At 47.3% G+C, this 18,687-nt stretch overlaps 2 protein-coding genes across 2 annotated transcripts; both read right to left on the bottom strand.

Moving 5' to 3' along the window:
• Positions 1–1,393: 1,393 nt before the first annotated feature.
• LOC123148022 (uncharacterized) lies at positions 1,394–5,733 on the bottom strand. Its single transcript, XM_044567375.1, has 6 exons — positions 3,130–5,733; positions 2,758–3,012; positions 2,401–2,477; positions 2,055–2,308; positions 1,880–1,955; positions 1,394–1,781 (listed from the first exon to the last, which is right to left on the bottom strand). The coding sequence occupies exons 3-6, from the start codon at positions 2,449–2,451 to the stop codon at positions 1,719–1,721; spliced, it is 444 nt and encodes a 147-aa protein (XP_044423310.1). The 5' UTR covers positions 2,452–2,477; positions 2,758–3,012; positions 3,130–5,733; the 3' UTR covers positions 1,394–1,718.
• Positions 5,734–6,307: 574 nt separating this feature from the next.
• Positions 6,308–13,376, bottom strand: LOC123148021 (probable phospholipid-transporting ATPase 4). Its single transcript, XM_044567374.1, has 11 exons — positions 13,111–13,376; positions 10,793–12,730; positions 10,565–10,675; positions 9,764–10,040; positions 9,577–9,665; positions 9,386–9,473; positions 8,922–9,131; positions 8,717–8,842; positions 8,517–8,615; positions 8,223–8,414; positions 6,308–7,276 (listed from the first exon to the last, which is right to left on the bottom strand). The coding sequence occupies exons 2-11, from the start codon at positions 12,595–12,597 to the stop codon at positions 6,620–6,622; spliced, it is 3,654 nt and encodes a 1,217-aa protein (XP_044423309.1). The 5' UTR covers positions 12,598–12,730; positions 13,111–13,376; the 3' UTR covers positions 6,308–6,619.
• Between the last annotated feature and the right edge of the window lie 5,311 nt (positions 13,377–18,687).

Below are 18,687 nucleotides of genomic sequence, written 5' to 3'. Positions count from 1 at the left end.
AACGGATGACAAAAGGTCCGAAATGGTTAGGCATGTGCAAGACAAACACTTCTCACATTCTAACAATAATGTTGATGTCCGAGGGATCACAAAAACCGCCCATATATTACATTGTGTCTCGATCGACCTAATTTTCTTTTGCATTTTTTATGAGGCCACATACTTACATGAGTTTTGATTTTGCTAACCAGGCCACATACTTCCCTTCCATTTCCAACATTCACAATTATAGATAGAAGACAGAGGAACAAATAAATTAATCTTGCACTGACGGTAAAATGCTAAACTTAAAGGAGAGAAAATGAGAATAGAAAGCAAACATGATATTTAGTTCAAATTGAACATATTTGAAATCAAATCACAATAAATTTGAAAGGAAATTATAAAGCAAACTAACAAAAATGTCAAACAAATATATAACCAAAATTGAACAAATATAATATATAGTTGAAACACAATGGAACAAGTTTGAAAAGCAAATTGCATGCAGTGTCAACACATGTAACCATGAACTGTCGTGCTAGTGGATTGCTTCATTTGGTTCACGTGGTGATCTTTGTTCTCCCGTGGCTCTATGCAAGCCTCTTTGATTAAAAGGATTTTCACAAAAAAAACTCGAGAACCAGAATCATTAGAATTTTTTCCTATGTGAATTTTTTAATTGTATGATTGAATCTTATAGGATTTTTTTAAGGAGTCATTCACACTATATTTCATAGGAATTTTTTTCCTCTAATCAAACCTCCTGCAAAGATTCATTTGTTTTTTAGGCAAACTTGCTATCTTTATTACTCCATCACCATAGAAACTGGGACGAACAAAAGGTCACCGGGGTGGCCTAACCAAGTATGGCGGTCCTCCCCCAATGTCAGTGCATGCTTAGAGAGATTGTGAACCTTGACATTTGAGGTCCTAAACTCATGTTTAAATAAACAGAAAATAAAACTACTAGATCTAACAAATATTGGTTTCTGAGCTCGAGCTCAGATGCTCCAAAATCTATACCGCAGGCTGTCATGTGGATCTGCGCCCACTGCTGTATTTCACCACTGTATATCTCCATATTTAGCCCTGCTCACTAGCGCAATGAATGCAACCGCATGTCACACTGTACACACACGGAACAGGCAGTTGAGGCACCGGTTCAGCCATATTTCTGAGCCAGCCTGAGCCGTTCACCATGCCGGACTCACAGACCGCTACCAGACGAGCCCGTGTTAAATACTACTCCCTCCGTCCCATAATATAAAAACGTTTTTAACACTACACTAGTGTCAAAAACGTTCTTATATTATGGGACGGAGGGAGTACAGTATCTCTGGAACTCACCCATTATTCTCTTTTCCGTGCCATCTGGTCACAATCAGCCACTTCAGGTATGTTAAGCAGTGAATCAAATAACCACAAGTAGTTGCAGCATACTGTATTTAAATTCAGACAGATCAGTCATCTGTTCACATAATCTCTAACACGTACTACATAGTTCAAATTACTCTAATTAGATCTCCATTAGGATACATCCCATGCCCATAGCTTTCCAGATGCACAATGCTCGTAGGGTTTTCTAATGCGAAATGACACTAGAACTTAAACGTGCCCATCTAACGATGAGTACACGCATAGCCAAAAGATATTGCTGGGCTGCATGCAAACTGGAATTGCTAATGTCTTTCTCGTCAGTCAATGATCTCCTCGTACAGGAACTCCGGGATATCTCCCTAGTTTCCCTTCATGATCACTATCTCGTATGCAATCTTCTTGCGCAGGTGCTCGATCTGACCCTGTGATGAAGCAAAAATGGGAGAAAACTATTAATTACTTTCATCAAACATGCCTATCAGTTTCAGCTAGTCAAGAAATAGGTTAGGCGGTTCCATACCTGGGTTATAGTTGATCTAAGGTATAGACCGGTGAACTCCAGGACGTAGTGAGCAACATATACGCCACTGTCTTCCCTGCGAGGAAACAACATTGAAATTAGGAATTTTGCAGGCAATTTTCTTTTATCAACCTGAAATGCCTAGGTATGTTCTAGCTAGGGTACTCAGACACGCCTACTGCATGGCTCGTGCTGCGCCACCAAAGGGTACACAAACGACCATCCAGTGGTCTCAACCAAACCGGCTCCGAACATGTCACTGAATAGGGTGCATAACTTCTGCTGAAACTTCCTTGCTAGAGGCCCGTGCTTGATTTTCATCTCATCCGACAGATTTGTCTCCATTGGGTCAAGCACCATCACAATCTTCTTATCGGTATCCAAGATATATAATGACCAGCAATCCATGAAATGCACCGGGAACATGAACTGAAAGTTGATTTTCAACAACACAGAGAAAATCAGAAAATTAGGAGCATGTGGATAACCGATGCTCGACTTGTTCCAGTTATTCCGTTTACCTTCTTTAGCCAATCAACTCTATAGCCCATGACTTTAGAGTCCATCGTCATCTGGTGGCTCACTGCCCAGCCATAACCTGTAATTTGGCAACGTACACATTCAGTCTACGAGTTCTACCACTAAAACAATATTCAGTCTAATAGTTGTACTACAAGAATACTAACAGTACTATGAATGTGGTTCTGACTGTTAAACAAGGCACTACTAAGGATGGGATGCAATGGCCAAGCTTACTTTCTGGTGTATATGGACTTTTTTTCTAACGATTACAGAAGTAAACGAATTCCAAAAAGATCCTGTGCAGTTGTGACGAACATACAGTGACAGACCAACAGCGGGAGGATTTGGGTTCACACCTTTTTGTCCTCCCAGGTACCTCTGGATTGACTCTGTCAGTAGACTGAGTCAACCTCGTCGGTGATGCATCCGCACGACGGCGGACTCCAACTCCTGCCATATCATTCCCATCGCCGCCGAGCTGTTGAGCGCAAACAGACCCAGTATTTGAGTCCGCAGGAACGGCAAGGCCGGCTCCGCTGTTTGGTAACAAGACCAGGGGAACCGGATCTGGGTGCTCGAGGTTGTCCGCGAACTCCTCTCGTAATGGGAACCTGCAAGAAGATATCAATGGCCGCCACTAAGGCCCGTTCGTTAGGTCTCTTCTTCAAGGAAAAACAGCCTGAAGAGCAAATCCTCAAAAAACTATTTGCAGATCTGAGGCCACTTACCTGCCAATGACATCAAGCAGGAACTCAACCCCACCATCTTCCATTTCTCCGTGCCCGCCGGTGCAGAACGAGCGCCGCCGCAAGGACCTACTCAGAACGGAGACAGAGGTGGGGGGAGAGGGACAAACGACTCGGTCGTCCACTTCCGTCGCAGCACACCTATCTGATCCCTGGCTCGGTTGGACTAGTAACGATCTGGTCCACGGACCAGAGTTCCCGTGCGCGAGCGCCGTCCGAACCATACACTTTGGGCCCAGAAATAGCCACTGTTTCGTACCGTATTTCACCGTACGTCCTTTTTTCCACGCTCGATGTCAGACGCGTCAGAACGAATTATTCGGATCCCGAGCCTGGAACTGGCGCCGAAGATTTCAGGATCATCTGGGCTCGGGCACCAAATCACCCTGATGTACAAGTCATTTGCCAAGGCCAACGCTTCTCTGATCGCCAGTGTCTTGAGTACTGTTGGTTCATCAATGTAGTTGAAAATCACGCCGACGCCCCCTCATACGCTCCTGAATGGCTTCTACAGATTGCAGCCACGGCTCCTTTGCCACCGGCCCTTGATACAGCTGCGTCGATGTTCGCTTTGGAGTGCCCAACCGCAGGAGGAAGCCAATGCCGTGGCCTCGGGGTTTCTGAAGAGCCAGCGGCTGTAGTGGTTGGTTTCTGGAGGACCTTGATCTCGTCGATGTAAGAGTTGATGAAACAGTGTGTTCCATATGGCGTTTGAAAAATATTTTTTTTGAAATGAAGGCAAAAGCTTTGCCTCATTTATTAATTAAGCACAAAAAAATTGCTTAGTTAATTAGTGAAAAACTGGGCGAAAACCGATACAACAAGGGCCAAGCCTACTCCCACACAATCACGCACACATGACTAAGCCCACTTTTGCCGACAACATGTCGAACACACAACTTCCACCGCTGTCGGAGAGAAGAATCCATGACCACTATGAGAGGAGCAGCCACGAGACCCTCCCGTAGAAATGAAGAGCATGCACTCCACATGACCCGCTTCCCTGATATGACAACGAGCAACATCGAAGGCAACCTCGTCGCCCAGACGACACGAAGCTGAAGTTCTCAATGCTGCAAAGTCTCGGAGCCGCCGCCCCGACATCCACCGCTCCGTTGCACCCTGTGCGGTCCACCGACACCACCTTCCGGGGCCGCTGCCCCGACATACCATCGCTCACCCTCGAGCTACAACGTTGCACGATGCAGCCACCCGCAACCCACGCTGCACAGGGTGACTGCCCGCAGACCACGGCCGTCGCACCACTTCCGGGGCCGCTGCCCCGACATACCACCGCTCACCCTTGAGCTACAACGCCGCACGACGCAGCCACCCGCAACCCACGCTGCACAGGGTGACTGCCCGCAGACCACAGCCGTCGCACCACTTCCGGGGCCGCTGCCCCGACATATCGTCCAACCGTCCACTCTTGAACGCGTCGACCGAGCCGACGACCCTGCCGCCCTCGCCGCTCAAGATCGCCACCCAAGCCATGCTGAGCAGCAACCCTCCCTCATGGAGTTGGCACCGCATTGGTTTTCGAGACCGCCGTCTCGACGCACAAATTCGGGGCCGCTGCCCCAACATCCACTAACCTTGGTGGTGAAGAGATCGCTCGCGACAGTCTCTCCCAAACAACGCCTCCAAGGAGGTCACGATCGTAGACGCCGCCGCCGCCCGCTTCGGAATACCGAGGCAAACATTTTCATCCGGAGAGCCAAATCAGTCATGATGTCGACGGAGCTCCACAACGACGCCTCCAAGAAGGTAGACGATGCCAGTAGCGCCGCCGTCGTCGGCCTGACCTTGGTCAAGGCAGTGCTTTCGCCGGAGCTCCTCGCCATATAACAGAACTTGCGGATCCAGAGCACCGGATGGCGTCGGGATCACTGGAGAACACACCTCCACCACCAGCTGCCGCCAACCACCACCACTGCACGAACCTGAACGTAGCACCTCAAGCCACGACGAGCTCCATGCCATTGCCGCCATCCCGGGGCCGCCGCCCCGGCGTCCACGTACCTCCTAACGCGCATCCGTGAACATGCCTAGCTGGGCCTCTGCCCCGATTCACAGCCCCGAGCACCACCAGTGCCAAATCTGGGCAAAGAACTCCCAGATCCGTCGCCGCCCAGCTCTGCAGACCGCAACCACCACCAGTCAGCACCGTCGCGTCCAGCTCCTCGTCCGCCACCTCGCCTGCATCGTCTCACACCTTGAGCGGCCCCTGCAGGACCGCGCACCCCCGGCACGCCAAGACGCGACCCCGCCGCCGAAGCTCGCAGCCGAGCCCCCTCCACGCCCGCAGCTACCGCGCCACAGAAACAGCCCCGCCGCCGCCGTCGCCACCGGGATTTGCCCGGCGACGACCTCCGGCGGCGGCGAGGGGAGGTGGGGAGGCAGGGGAGGTCCCCCGGCGGCTGGATCTGGGCGCCCCGGTGCGGCCGCAGGAGCCGCACGGGAGCGAGTTTGCTTTTTTACTGACGCCTTGAAAAATATTTTCATGGACTACCTTCTGTCTAGCCGCCCAGATGGCCCATAGAGTCACAATTAGCCAGAGGAAATCATCTGAAGTGTCTCATTCACCGCAAACAGCCACTGCTTCGCGTTCCTGTCTTGGTTGAGGCTCATGTACTCTACCATGTCATCTTTTAAATCCCTTTAGAAAGTGCCCAAACACTCCTCGCCATACTGCATGTAAGTAGAGAGTGTCTCCAATTATGTGCCGATCCACACAACCGCACTACTTCCACTCTTAGGATGATTATTGTATATGATACATATATATACACAAATGACACACGCACATACTGTAGCCGCTAAATATGTTATCACTGGCCAACATTATGGATAGATAATGTAAATGGATCATTAGCAATGGAAGCAAACTGCATCAGCAACTCGATGTGGAAGAGAGAAGACTGTCTTTTTCCAAATTATGCTGCGCGTAGTGATTTTCCGCACCATGTTAGATACGATTTCTGCTATTTGTATGAATGCTAACTAACACTGTCGTATAGGAAAGTCTAGTACAATGAACAACCAAGAATACAGTGCTCGCAAGTCAAAAAAAGAAGAAGAATACAATGCTAGGTTCTGTTCAGTACGGAGGGGCAATGCTATCTCGGTAGGATAGCATTGCAGATAACAGTCACAAGGATAGTCAAAATTGCAGATATACATATACTGTCAGCTATCTCGGTAGGTTTGTCTCTTCCAACTGAAAGGAGCTATACTTTTTACACGGCTGGCTTCAGAACTTCTACTTGGGGGGTAAGGCCACCAATTACAACCCAACATTTCTTACACAAATGGACAAGAAAAAGAACAGCAACAAATTGAAAGAAAAAATTAGGCTGGACAAAGAGAAAAAATCGCCTTATCACTCGGTGAAGCCAAAAACCGCTGCCTTGCAGGAGCAAGTAAGACGACAACTACTGTCGACGAGACTACCAGATGACTCAGAGGTGTTCTACGCTACAGTATGGATGGTTAATGACGGGCTTTTCTTATGCAACCTCCCCTTGAGCTGCTTAATCTTTGCGTCTACCCTTGCGGTGAAACCAATCTTGGTCCTCTGTCTCGCCTTAGACCGTTCCCTCTTCCACATTGTTTCGTCTTCGACGTCTTTCCGTAGGTACTTGATCTCCTGAATCACATGGTGATCAAGTGGATTGCATGATCTCTGGTAGGATATGTGAATCAGGTAGGGGATGTTGCAAGCAGCAGTCACCAGAAGGGTCGCTGCCCAGTAAATGGGAGCAGGCCCGAGAACTTCTGTCATAATCTGGAAGTTGTCTCTGGACTTCAAAGCCATCCCGTATGTGATAATGAAGACATACCAAGTCCCTATGCTGCCCCACACAAACAGATGTTGAATCCACGTGAAATGGCTCATTGTCAGAGCAATCTGTATATTGACAGCCCAGATGATGCAGGAGAACATGGTGGTTCCCACTGAAGCCATGTCGGCAGTCTGTCCACCAGAGCGGATTGCTTGATCATAGAATATACAGATGTTGAGAAAGAATATCGCCAGAGATGAGTAGAGGCCATTTGCCATCCATCCTAAAATCCGGTACCAGTCAAAGAAAAGGTTATTTGGTCCTTGCTGATATAGCGCTGGGAACTGCAAAGTGAAAATTATGCCATATCAGTTGGTGGATATCCAGATGAAGTCCTATGGTGCAAAGGGCCAACACATACAGAAATTTAAATGGAAGTACATAGAATGACTTGTGCCTTTCATTAGGATCACTCATCCATAAATACTTGGAAGTAGATATTCATAGAACTGTGAATTCATGTTATTATTGAATAAAGAATGAAGAAATGGAATTCAATGCACATTAAACCAAACTATATTTCTAAAATTCCAACATTCTATATCAACGGAAAGGGAAGGTAAATTCACACACATGAATTAAATGAACAAGCATACTGAAAGAGGATAGAAACTTATGTGTAAGTGTAACCCAAACATGAAAAAGCATGGATAGTACTTATGGAGTAAATTTTAGAGTATTCACAATTTCTTTGTTACTTCTCTTAAACATGCATAGCAATGTAATGAGCATAATGTTGTTATTCTGGTACTAGGCAGTGGCGCAATACTACCTAACCCCCAAATGGGACTATATTCGGGATCAATTGCGATTGTAGTGGCTGATGAAACAAAGTTCAACACACTATTCATATCTCCTTTGTTAGCTTCAACTTCGGAAGCGTACTGATATGGATGAAGCAAATACACAAAATAAAGAGAATCTTCTGCAACAGTCACAGGCTCTTAGCATCCACCCACCCAAAAAAAAACACACCACATACAGCGTAACAAAATGCAACACACCATTACAACACATCCCAGAAGTACACTTTATGGTGTTTCCTTTCCGAGCATGTTTATATTTCATATAAGCCATATACTCCCTCCGTCCGAAAATACTTGTCCTAGAAACGGATAAAATGGTATCTATAACTAAAATAGGTCTAGATACAACAATTTCTAGGACAAGTATTTCCGGACGGAGGGAGTATGTCACAGGCTTAAGTAAGTCGAATATTCTGTCACATACCTGCAAGCAGATTTCAGCAGAAACATCTTGCTCAAATACTCCAAGTGATATAACAGGTAGAGAGGTAAGAACAACGTTGAAAAGCAGCATAAACCAATCATCATAGACTGATTGCCCAGAAAATCCAGCGAATGCCTCGAAGTAAAATATTGTAAGTCCAAAGGTAATATTCTTGTAAAAGAAGTAGCAGATCTGCAATTCAATGGAAGAGGACTCAGAAAACATTATACCACATATTCGAAACAATATAGTTCAACAGAATGTAACAAACAAATGAAGCGTTTTGAGTGGCACCATTTGGGCAATTCTCTTGTAGCACCAATGGCCATGTACAACAAGAAGTCGCTCAAGGAACCGAAATTGGGAAATAGAAAAGTCACTCGCCATCACAGCCTGGACAAAAGAAAGAAGCCATCGTCAGTTACAATTAAACTATTAATACATCTCCTCACAATGCACTAGTTCCCAAGAGAATAGTAATAATCTAGACAGACCTGCATGCCTTCGACCCCACTAATACCAACACCAATATCAGCTTCTTGAATCATGCCCACATCATTTGCACCATCACCTACTGCTAAAGTGGTTTTTCCAAGGCCTTCTTTGACCAGTCGGGTCACCTGCAACGTGAAAACGAGCAAACTCAGCATTGGCTTATGTATAAAACCCAGATCATGGATTGGTGATAGATGAGGTTACCAGTGCTTTCTGTCTTGGAGACACACGGCAACATATGACAGAAGCACACTCTACTGCTAGATTCAAGAACATATGCTTCATGTCATCTTCCAAAGCAAATGTAAGAGCTTTTCCATCAATAACAAGAGCAAATGCTGCGTCAGGATCCTTCTCTAGCTTTACCATTTGTGAAGCATTGGCGATTTGCAACATAAGACTCTCTTTCGCAGCCTGCTCAGGTTCCAAAGATGAATGCAAAGCAAAGATGACTACCATATAGACCATATCCATCTATAGTACTCCCTCCATTCCTAAAAATAAGTCTCTTTGGAGATTTCAATAAGGACTACATTCGGATGTATATAGACATATTTTAGAGTGCAGATTCACTCATTTTGCTCCGTATGTAGTCCGCATTGGAATATCTAAAAAGACTTATATTTAGGGACAGAGGGAGTATATGAGAAAATGCTGTGCAAAGGTACCTTTTGTGCATCCTGGGCTACTTGGTCACCAGCGGTTGTGGACAAGGATATCTGTTTCATTCCTTGCCTAAGTAAACTGCATGCGTATCTGCAAAGAAGAAATGAACAAAATGTTCAGAAGAAAGACGCATTGTCACACGTAGGGTTACAAATATTACTGTTAAGAGCAACTCTTTTACAAAAGAGCTTACCCTATGTTGATTGCAGTTTCCATCTTATCGCCCGTCAGAACCCAGATTTTGAGACCTGCTTGTGCCAAGCGATCAATGCACTGAGGAACCTGATACAATATGAGAAATAACACAACAAGTCAAAACAGCTACTAGCGTGATAGCAGGATCAGCGACATAACAACTCATATCAACAGATCATCGTTACCCCTGTTTGTAGTTTGTCCTCAACCGCTGTTGCACCAACAAGGATCAGCTCCTTCTCAATCAAATCTGCGACTCGCTCAAGTTGCAATTCCCTATCAGGTCCAATGGATGTCTTCGCTTTAAGAAACTCAGCATTCCAAGATTCATATTCTGATTCCTCAAGCATTCTGTATGATAGCGCTAACGTCCGCAAGCCTGCCTCACCATATTCATTGAGATGCTTGGTTGTATCTGGCTCATACAACCTTCCATTTTTTGCTAGTCTATCAAATATAATGCTGCTCGGTTGGATAAAAAACAACACAAGATAGTCAAGTTAAAGCATGAGCAGCCCATGTGGAGAATACCTAATCAGAAATCAAGAGTACACGCTACTCTTTTGGTGGCACTTTTTTATTTTTCATCTTTTTAGTTTATGATCAACAAAGTAGCAGAGTGTGAGTGTACACGCTACTCTTTTGGCAGCATTTTCTTATTTTCATCTTTTTAGTCTATGATCAATAAAGTAGCAGACTGTAACACAGATGACAGCACATGTTGATGTACTAACTGACAACATAAGCATAAGAAAACAAAAAATATTTGGAATCATTGTTGAGGAAATCATTAACTGGTAACTGCTCGGTTGGCTGGCGAGTAGGGGATTAATAGGCTAATCGGCAAGTTAATCAGCCATTTAATCAATTAATCGGACGATTTATCAGTTTATCGGCTACTCGGTGACCCTATGAGTAGGGATTAATCGGCAAGTTAACTGGTTAATCGGATGAATTCTTGAACAGGGTTTGGAATAGAATCTTACGTATCTGCTCCTTTGCAAAGAAGAACAATACGGTTATCTTCATCCCTCATAATTACCGTCATTCGCTTTCTTTTGCTGTTGAACTCCAATAAATTGAGAATCTTGAACTCCCTAAGAAAGCCCAATCGAAGATGAAGATACATGAATAAATAGCAATCAGAAAGCTAAATACTCTGAGCTGAAGGTAGAAAAGCTAAGGACAACAGCAATTTGAAATACATATACAACCTCTCAGTTGTGCCATTAGAGGAAGTGTATTTCTCTTTGAGGAAGACACTCGCTTGTGTTCTCTTGAAAAATTCAAATCCAAATTCTCTGGCTGCCACAAGAAAAGCCCCCTCGTCAGGTGATTCTGCTTCATAAGTAAGAGCACCTGTTGCCTCATTCACCTCGGGGATTGCAGTGTGACAAATAGCAAGTATCCGGAAGAACAGAAGAATCGTGGAGGAATTTGGTTCATTTGTCCAGTGCCCTTGCATAAGACGGTCATCCTGAAAACTAAAGCCTTTTATCGAGGATTTTTGGGTCTTTCCCACGCTGAAGGTAACTCCTTCCACTAACTGGATTTCATCCTCATTACTCTCCCATACATCTTCCACAGGAATATCTTGGTCAGCAGCGCCTGATGCCATCTGCTTTGCAGCAGCCCTTTCAACTTCACTCGCACGCACACCATAAGAAACCCCAGCAATTGAACACTTCAAGAAATCCATCTGATTACAGGTCAAAGTGCCGGTTTTATCTGACAAAATCGTATGAACTTGGCCAAGCTCCTCATTCAAGTTTGACGTTCGGGCCTGAGCAGTATTGCCAGTCTCCTCATCAAACATATGAATGTCCTGGTTAATGAAATGTGCTTGTGCCACCTTCACAACTTCAATTGAGACATATAGCGAGATCGGAATCAAATACCCGTAGAGAATGAGTGCTGTAATGAGATGGAAAATCCCAGAAAGAGCAGGGCGTGTTGGATCATCCAATTTGTTGGAGTTCTGAGGCTGCAAGTACCACCATCTGGGCAGATCAAGCTTGATCCTCACAGCAAAACCAATCGAACTGATGAGCGATATTAAAACCAGAACAGTGAACAAGATATATATGATCAAATCCATCTTCTTCTCAATCCTGCTCCTCTTTGATGGCGACTCGGTTGAATTCTGCATCACCTTACTATCGTGCCCTGTAAAAATGACTACTCCATAGATGAAGGCTGTGTTCCTCAGCTTTGAGTCCCTGAGAAGTATCTGAGACGGATCGAGGGCATACACCTGCCTCTCATAGTCTAAGTTACCAATGAATGTGTACAAGCTCGCGTTTGGGTCTTCACACCTTATCACTCCCCGGAAATCCTTAAACGTCTCATCCTCTTCCAATGGCAGCGTAACCTCCAGTGACCTTTTCAGCTTCAGGTTTGTCTCACCATCCAGGTTCATTGTCTCAACGTAGCAAATGCCATCCTCATAGCTCGAGGACAAGAGCAACAAATCAGCCGGGAAGAACTGGTCCTTCTCAACCTTGACCACATCACCAACACAAAGGTCCTCCCAATGTCGGAACTCAAATTCACCGTCACCCTTGTGCACGCTGACCTTGCGGTTGTTCACCTTCATGTCCTGCATGAACCTTCGCCAGTCCTCCAGGGCCTCCTTGATCATACTGAGCCCGACCACAAAGGCCAAGGGGGCGATCATGCTGACGGGGGAGAAGGGGCAGACCGGGGTGAGCGAGAGGATGGCGGTGAGGAGGAAGTAGAGGTTGGCGACGCGGCGGAACTGCTCGAAGATGGCCTTGGGGAGGAAGGTGAGGACGTTGTACTTGGTGGTGGAGATGTAGTTGGTGGGGTACTTGAGCGGCTTCCGGCGGTGGAGGATGGAGTTGTTGCAGTGCACGATGCGCGAGAAGCCCGGGCCGCCGACGGGGCTGCCGCTGACGGCGGCGGGGCCGGCGGCCTCGTCAGTGTGTGGGTGGCCGAAGCAGGAGAAGGTGTAGAGCTTGCTCCATCGCAGGCGGTCGCGCTTCCGCGCACGGGCCATCTCGGCGGCCTGCTGCCCTGTCCACGCGCGGGGTCCGGTTCCGGCTACGCGGAGGCCCGCATTGGAGTCTCCTCCCGATCAAATCTCGGGCGAATTCCTGCGGGGATTCCTACGCCGCCGGGGCGGATTCGACCTGCGAATTGCAGGGGGGTGAGGGATCAGAGGCCGTGATCTCGCGAGCGAAATAAGATCAATAGTAAATAAATCCAAAAAAACGACGAGGAAATCCGTGCCCCCAATTTTTTTTCCCTGGAATCAGGCGAACCGCATTCCGCGTCACGCATGAGTACCCGCCGAATTCATCCACCGTCAGGTACGAACAGCAACACGAAACGAAGAGAGGAAAAAAAACGCGTCGAAATTACGGAGAGAAATCCAAAACTCGTACTAGAAAGCGGAGGGGAGGGGAGGGGAGAAACCACGGCACGCGGAAGAAGCGTTGGGAGCATTAGCGCCCGACGCCCGCCGGAGCTCGGGCCGAGGGGAAGGGGTGTCGGCGTCGGCGTCGCTCACCTGGGAGGGAGGGAGGGAGCGGCGAGTCCGGGTGGCTGGCTGGCTGGCGGAGGGGCAGGCGGCCGTCCTCCGATCCCTCCTCGGGATTCTCGCGCGGCGGGCGGGGATGCGGGGGAGCTGGCCTCGCCTCGCCTGGCGTGTAGGGGATTGGAGGGCGGAGCGAGAAGGCAGGAGGGGAGGGACGCAACGGGGGGCGAGGTGGGAGGCGACTAGAGAGAGAGAATGGGGAGCGGTAAGAGATGGATTACTAATTAAACCCGCGATTAACTTTCGGAATACGCCATTTCGCGAGCGAGGCGTATTCATGGCCCCTCCGTATCTCCATCCCACCGTAGCGTAGAGTAGGACAGCGGGGTGGGCCGGCGCACGGGGAGAGGAGGCTCGGTCGGGTTTGGCCTCTTGCTTTGCTCCGCATTGATGCCGCGCCTTCATCATCTGGGCCGGTTGATTGCTGTTTCTCTCCGTTCCGATCGCGAGTGGTCGTTTTGATTTTTGAATCCGTTGAGTACGGCAAGGATGCTGCGCCAGGCTGGGCGTGGCCTTTTGTCAACTCGTTGCTGGTGAGGAGAGGGCCTCCATGTGTGGTGTACTCATGGCATGGCACGTCGAGGTCGTCGTGAACTCGTGATGTTGGCTGGTGGAAGCCACAGCGGCGGCCAGGTGTAGGTCCGTGGAGAACAGGACGCACGAACGAGTGCTGGACTGCTGGCGTCCCACTGGGGTTCGTTACGGGATACGCACGACAGGGGTACACGGAGGAGCCAAGAGATTTGGGGCAAGTTAGATGTCAGGAGCATCTCTAACAGATATTATCTGATTGCTGCTTACGCGACTCTGGGGAAACCCTAGCACCTCCCAGCTTGTCCCTTTTTGCCCTCGTCTTCTCGCAGGTGCTACTGCCGGTGTCGGTGTCAAAACCGGCGGATCTCGGGTAGGGGGTCCCGAACTGTGCGTCTAGACCGGATGTTAACAGGAGGCAGGGGACACGAAGTTTTACCCAGGTTCGGGCTCTCTCGATGGAGGTAAAATCCTATGTCCTGCTTGATTAATATTGATGACATGGGTATTACAAGAGTTGATCTACCATGAGATCAGACAGGCTAAACCCTAGAAGCTAGCCTATGATATGATTGTTGATGTGTATATCGTCCTACGGACTAGAACCCTCCGGTTTATATACACCGGAGAGGGTTAGGGTTACATAGAGTCGGTTACAATGGTGGGAGATCTGAACATCCGTATCGCCAAGCTTGCCTTCCACGCCAAGGAAAGTCCCTTCCAGACATGGGACGGAGTCTTCAATCTTGTATCTTCATAGTCCAGGAGTCCGGCTTGAAGGTATAGTTCGGCTATCCGAACACCCCCTAATCCAGGACTCCCTCAGTAGCCCCTGAATCAGCCTTCAATGACGACGAGTCCGGCGCGCAGATTATCTTCGGCATTGCAAGGCGGGTTCCTCCTCCAAGTACTTCATAGAAGATTTTGAACACAAAGATAGTGTCCAACTCTGCAAAATAAGTTTCCACATATTGCCATAGAGAGAATAATAATATTAACACAAATCTAATATGCTGACGTATTCCGTGGTGCGACACGCTACGGCCAAGCCTTTATCCATTTAGTTATCCCACCTCAGCGCGTTGTGCGAGGCGTTTTCCTTGGCACGTCTTGTTGAAGCAGAGACCGTGTCCCCTCATTTCGGGATTCTCATCAATACTGACATGGGTAACCCTGTTGGAAATATGCCCTAGAGGCAATAATAAATTATTATTATTATATCATATTTCATTGTTCATGATAATCGTTTATTATCCATGCTAGAATTGTATTGATAGGAAACTCAGATACATGTGTGGATAAATAGACAACACCATGTCCCTAGTAAGCCTCTAGTTGACTAGCTCGTTGATCAATAGATGGTTACGGTTTCCTGACCATGGACATTGGATGTCATTGATAATGGGATCACATCATTAAGAGAATGATGTGATGGACAAGACCCAATCCTAAGCCTAGCACAAGATCGTGTAGTTCGTTTGCTAAAGCTTTTCTAATGTCAAGTATCATTTCCTTAGACCATGAGATTGTGCAACTCCTGGATACCGTAGGAGTGCTTTGGGTGTGCCAAACGTCACAATGTAACTGGGTGGCTATAAAGGTTCACTACAGGTATCTCTGAAAGTGTCTGTTGGGTTGGCACGAATCGAGACTGGGATTTGTCACTTCGTATAAACGGAGAGGTATCTCTGGGCCCACTCGGTAGGACATCATCATAATGTGCACAATGTGACCAAGGAGTTGATCACGGGATGATGTGTTACGGAAGGAGTAAAGAGACTTGTCGGTAACGAGATTGAACAAGGTAACGGATACCGATGATCGAATCTCGGGCAAGTACAATACCGCTAGACAAAGGGAATTGTATACGGGATTGATTGAATCCTCGACATCGTGGTTCATTCGATGAGATCATCGTGGAACATGTGGGAGCCAACATGGGTATCCAGATCCTGCTGTTGGTTATTGGCCGGAGAGTTGTCTCGGTCATGTCTGCATGGTTCCCGAACCCGTAGGGTCTACACACTTAAGGTTCGGTGACGCTAGAGTTGTTATGGGAAATAGTATGTACCAGGTGATGACCAGCGTGTCCGAAAGGGGTTTCGGAGGGCCCGGCAAGCGTTGGGGGGCCTTATGGGCCAAGGGGAGAGGGCACATCGGCCCACTAAGGGGCTGAGCGCCCCTCCCACCCCATCTCACGTAACCAGGAGAGGTGGGGGCGCCACCCCTAGGGCAGCCGCCCCTCCCGGCTTGGGGGGCAAGTTTCCTAAGGGGTGGGGCGCTCAAACCCATCTAGGGTTTCCCCTGTGGCCGCCGCCCCTCCCCTAGGGAACCCTAGGGCGCCTCCCCCTCCTCCCTTCCCCCTATATATATTGAGGGAGAGAGAGGGCATCCGCACCCTTCCCCTGGCGCAGCCCTCTTCCTCCTCCAACACCTCATCCTCCTCCGTAGTGCTTGGCGAAGCCCTGCCGGAGAACCACGAGCTCCATCACCACCACGCCGTCGTGCTGTCAGAGTTTTCCCTCAACTTCTCCTCTCACCTTGCTGGATCAAGAAGGAGGAGACGTCTCTAAACCGTACGTGTGTTGAACACGGAGGTGCCGTCCGTTCGGCGCTAGGATCATCGGTGATTTGGATCGCGACGAGTATGACTCCATCAACCCCGTTCACTTAAATGCTTCCGCTTAGCGATCTAGAAGGGTATGTAGATGCACTCTCCTTCCCCTCGTTGCTAGATTACTCCATAGATTGATCTTGGTGATGCGTAGAAAATTTTGAATTTCTGCTACGATCCCCAACAGTGGCATCATGAGCTAGGTCTATGCGTAGTTAGTATGCACGAGTAGAACACAAAGCAGTTGTGGGCGTCGATTTTGTCAATTTACTTGCCGTTACTAGTCTTATCTTGATTCAGCGGCATCGTGGGATGAAGCGGCCCGGACCGACCTTACACGTACTCTTACGTGAGACTGGTTCCACCGACTGACATGCACTAGTTGCATAAGGTGGCTAGCGGGTGTTTGTCTCTCCCACTTTAGTCGGATCGGATTTGATGAAAAGGGTCCTTATGAAGGGTAAATAGAAATTGGCATATCACGTTGTGGTTTTCACGTAGGTAAGAAACATTCTTGCTAGAAACCTATATCAGCCACGTAAAAACTTGCAACAACAATTAGAGGACGTCTAACTTGTTTTTGCAGCATATGCCTTGTGATGTGATATGGCCAAAAGGATGTGATGAATGATATATGTGATGTATGAGATTGATCATGTTCTTATAATAGGAATCATGACGTGCATGTCGATGAGTATGACAATCGGCAGGAGCCATAGGAGTTGTCTTAATTTATTTATGACCTGCGTGTCAACATAAACGTCATGTAATTACTTTACTTTATTGCTAAAGCGTTAGCCATAGTAGTAGAAGTAATAGATGACGAGACAACTTCAAGAAGACACGATGATGGAGATCATGATGATGGAGATCATGGTGTCATGCTGGTGACAACGATGATCATGGAGCCCCGAAGATGGAGATCAAAAGGAGCAAAATGATATTGGCCATATCATGTCACTATTTGATTGCATGTGATGTTTATCATGTTTTACATCTTATTTGCTTAGAATGACGGTAGCTTAAATAAGATGATCCCTCGTAATAATTTCAAGAAAGTGTTCCCCCTAACTGTGCACCGTTGCGAAGGTTCGTTGTTTCGAAGCACCACGTGATGATCGGGTGTGATAGATTCTAACGCTCGAATACAACGGGTGTAAGCCAGATTTACACACGCAATACACTTAGGTTGACTTGACGAGCCTAGCATGTACAGACATGGCCTCGGAACACGGAAGACCGAAAGGTCGAGCATGAGTCGTATAGAAGATACGATCAACATGAAGATGTTCATCGATGTTGACTACTCCGTCTCACGTGATGATCGGACACGGCCTAGTCGATTCGGATCATGTTTCACTTAGATGACTAGAGGGATTTCTATCTGAGTGGGAGTTCATTAAATAATTTGATTAGATGAACTCAATTATCATGAACATAGTCTAAATTGTCTTTGCAAATATGTTGTAGATAAATAGCTCACGTTGTAGCTCCCTGTTTCAATACGTTCCTAGAGAAAGATTAAGTTGAAAGATATTGTAAGCAATGATGCGGACTAGGTCTGTAGTCCGAGGAGTGTCCTCACTGCTACACAGAAGGCTTACGTCTTTGATGCACCGCTCGATGTGCAAACCCCTACAACGTCGTCTGTGGATGTTGTGAACACCTGACAGACACATCCTGATGACTACTTGATAGTTTAGTGCACCATACTTTACGGCTTAGAATCGGGATTCCAATGACGTTTTGAACGCCATAGAACATATGAGATGTTCCAAGAGCTGAAATTGGGATTTCAGGCTCATGCCCGTGTTGAGAGGTGTGAGACCTCTGACAAGTTCTTTTGCCAACAAGATGGAGGAGAATAGCTCAGCTAGTGAGCATGTGCTCAGAATGTCTGGGTGCTACAATCACTTAAATCAAGTGGGAGTTAAACTTCCAGATAAGATAGTGATTGATAGAGTTCTCTAGCCACTATCACTAAGCTACTAGATCTTCGTGATGAACTATGACATGCAAGGGATGGAGTTGATCCCGGAGCTGTTCGCGGTGCTTAAGACCGCAAAAGGTAGAAATCAAGAAGGAGCATCAAGTGTTGATGGTTTAACAAGACCACTGGTTTCAAGAAGGGCAAGGGCTAGAAGGGAAACTTCATGGATGGCAAACCAGTTGCCGCTCCAGTGAAGGAACCCAAGGTTGAACCCAAACCCGAGACTAAGTGCTTCTATTGTAAGGGGAACGGTCACTGGTAGCGGAATTACCCCAAATGCATGGTAGATAAGAAGGCTGGCAACTTCAAAAGTATATACGTGTTATTAATGTGTACCTCACTAGTACTCCTGGTAGCACCTGGGTATTGGATACCGGTTCAGTTGCTATTATTGGTGACTTGAAGCAAAAGCTAC

The sequence above is a fragment of the Triticum aestivum genome, chromosome 7A (assembly GCF_018294505.1).
Source record: "Triticum aestivum cultivar Chinese Spring chromosome 7A, IWGSC CS RefSeq v2.1, whole genome shotgun sequence".
Lineage (NCBI taxonomy): Eukaryota > Viridiplantae > Streptophyta > Magnoliopsida > Poales > Poaceae > Triticum > Triticum aestivum.
This window is presented reverse-complemented; position numbering and strand designations above follow the sequence as displayed.

What these genes read in the sequence shown, in the direction of transcription:
- LOC123148022 (XM_044567375.1), bottom strand. Translation starts at nt 2,451, where the DNA reads ATGACGATGGACTCTAAAGTCATGGGCTATAGAGTTGATTGGCTAAAG. An exon ending in CAGCACGAGCCATGCAGTAG is followed by an intron (nt 1,956 to 2,054) that starts GCGTGTCTGAGT and finishes GTTTCCTCGCAG; the next exon opens with GGAAGACAGTGGCGTATATG. An exon ending in TTAGATCAACTATAACCCAG is followed by an intron (nt 1,782 to 1,879) that starts GTATGGAACCGC and finishes GCTTCATCACAG; the next exon opens with GGTCAGATCGAGCACCTGCG.
- LOC123148021 (XM_044567374.1), bottom strand. Translation starts at nt 12,597, where the DNA reads ATGGCCCGTGCGCGGAAGCGCGACCGCCTGCGATGGAGCAAGCTCTAC. An exon ending in AGGACAAACTACAAACAGGG is followed by an intron (nt 9,666 to 9,763) that starts GTAACGATGATC and finishes ATATTGTATCAG; the next exon opens with GTTCCTCAGTGCATTGATCG. An exon ending in ACAAGAGAATTGCCCAAATG is followed by an intron (nt 8,415 to 8,516) that starts GTGCCACTCAAA and finishes ATTGAATTGCAG; the next exon opens with ATCTGCTACTTCTTTTACAA.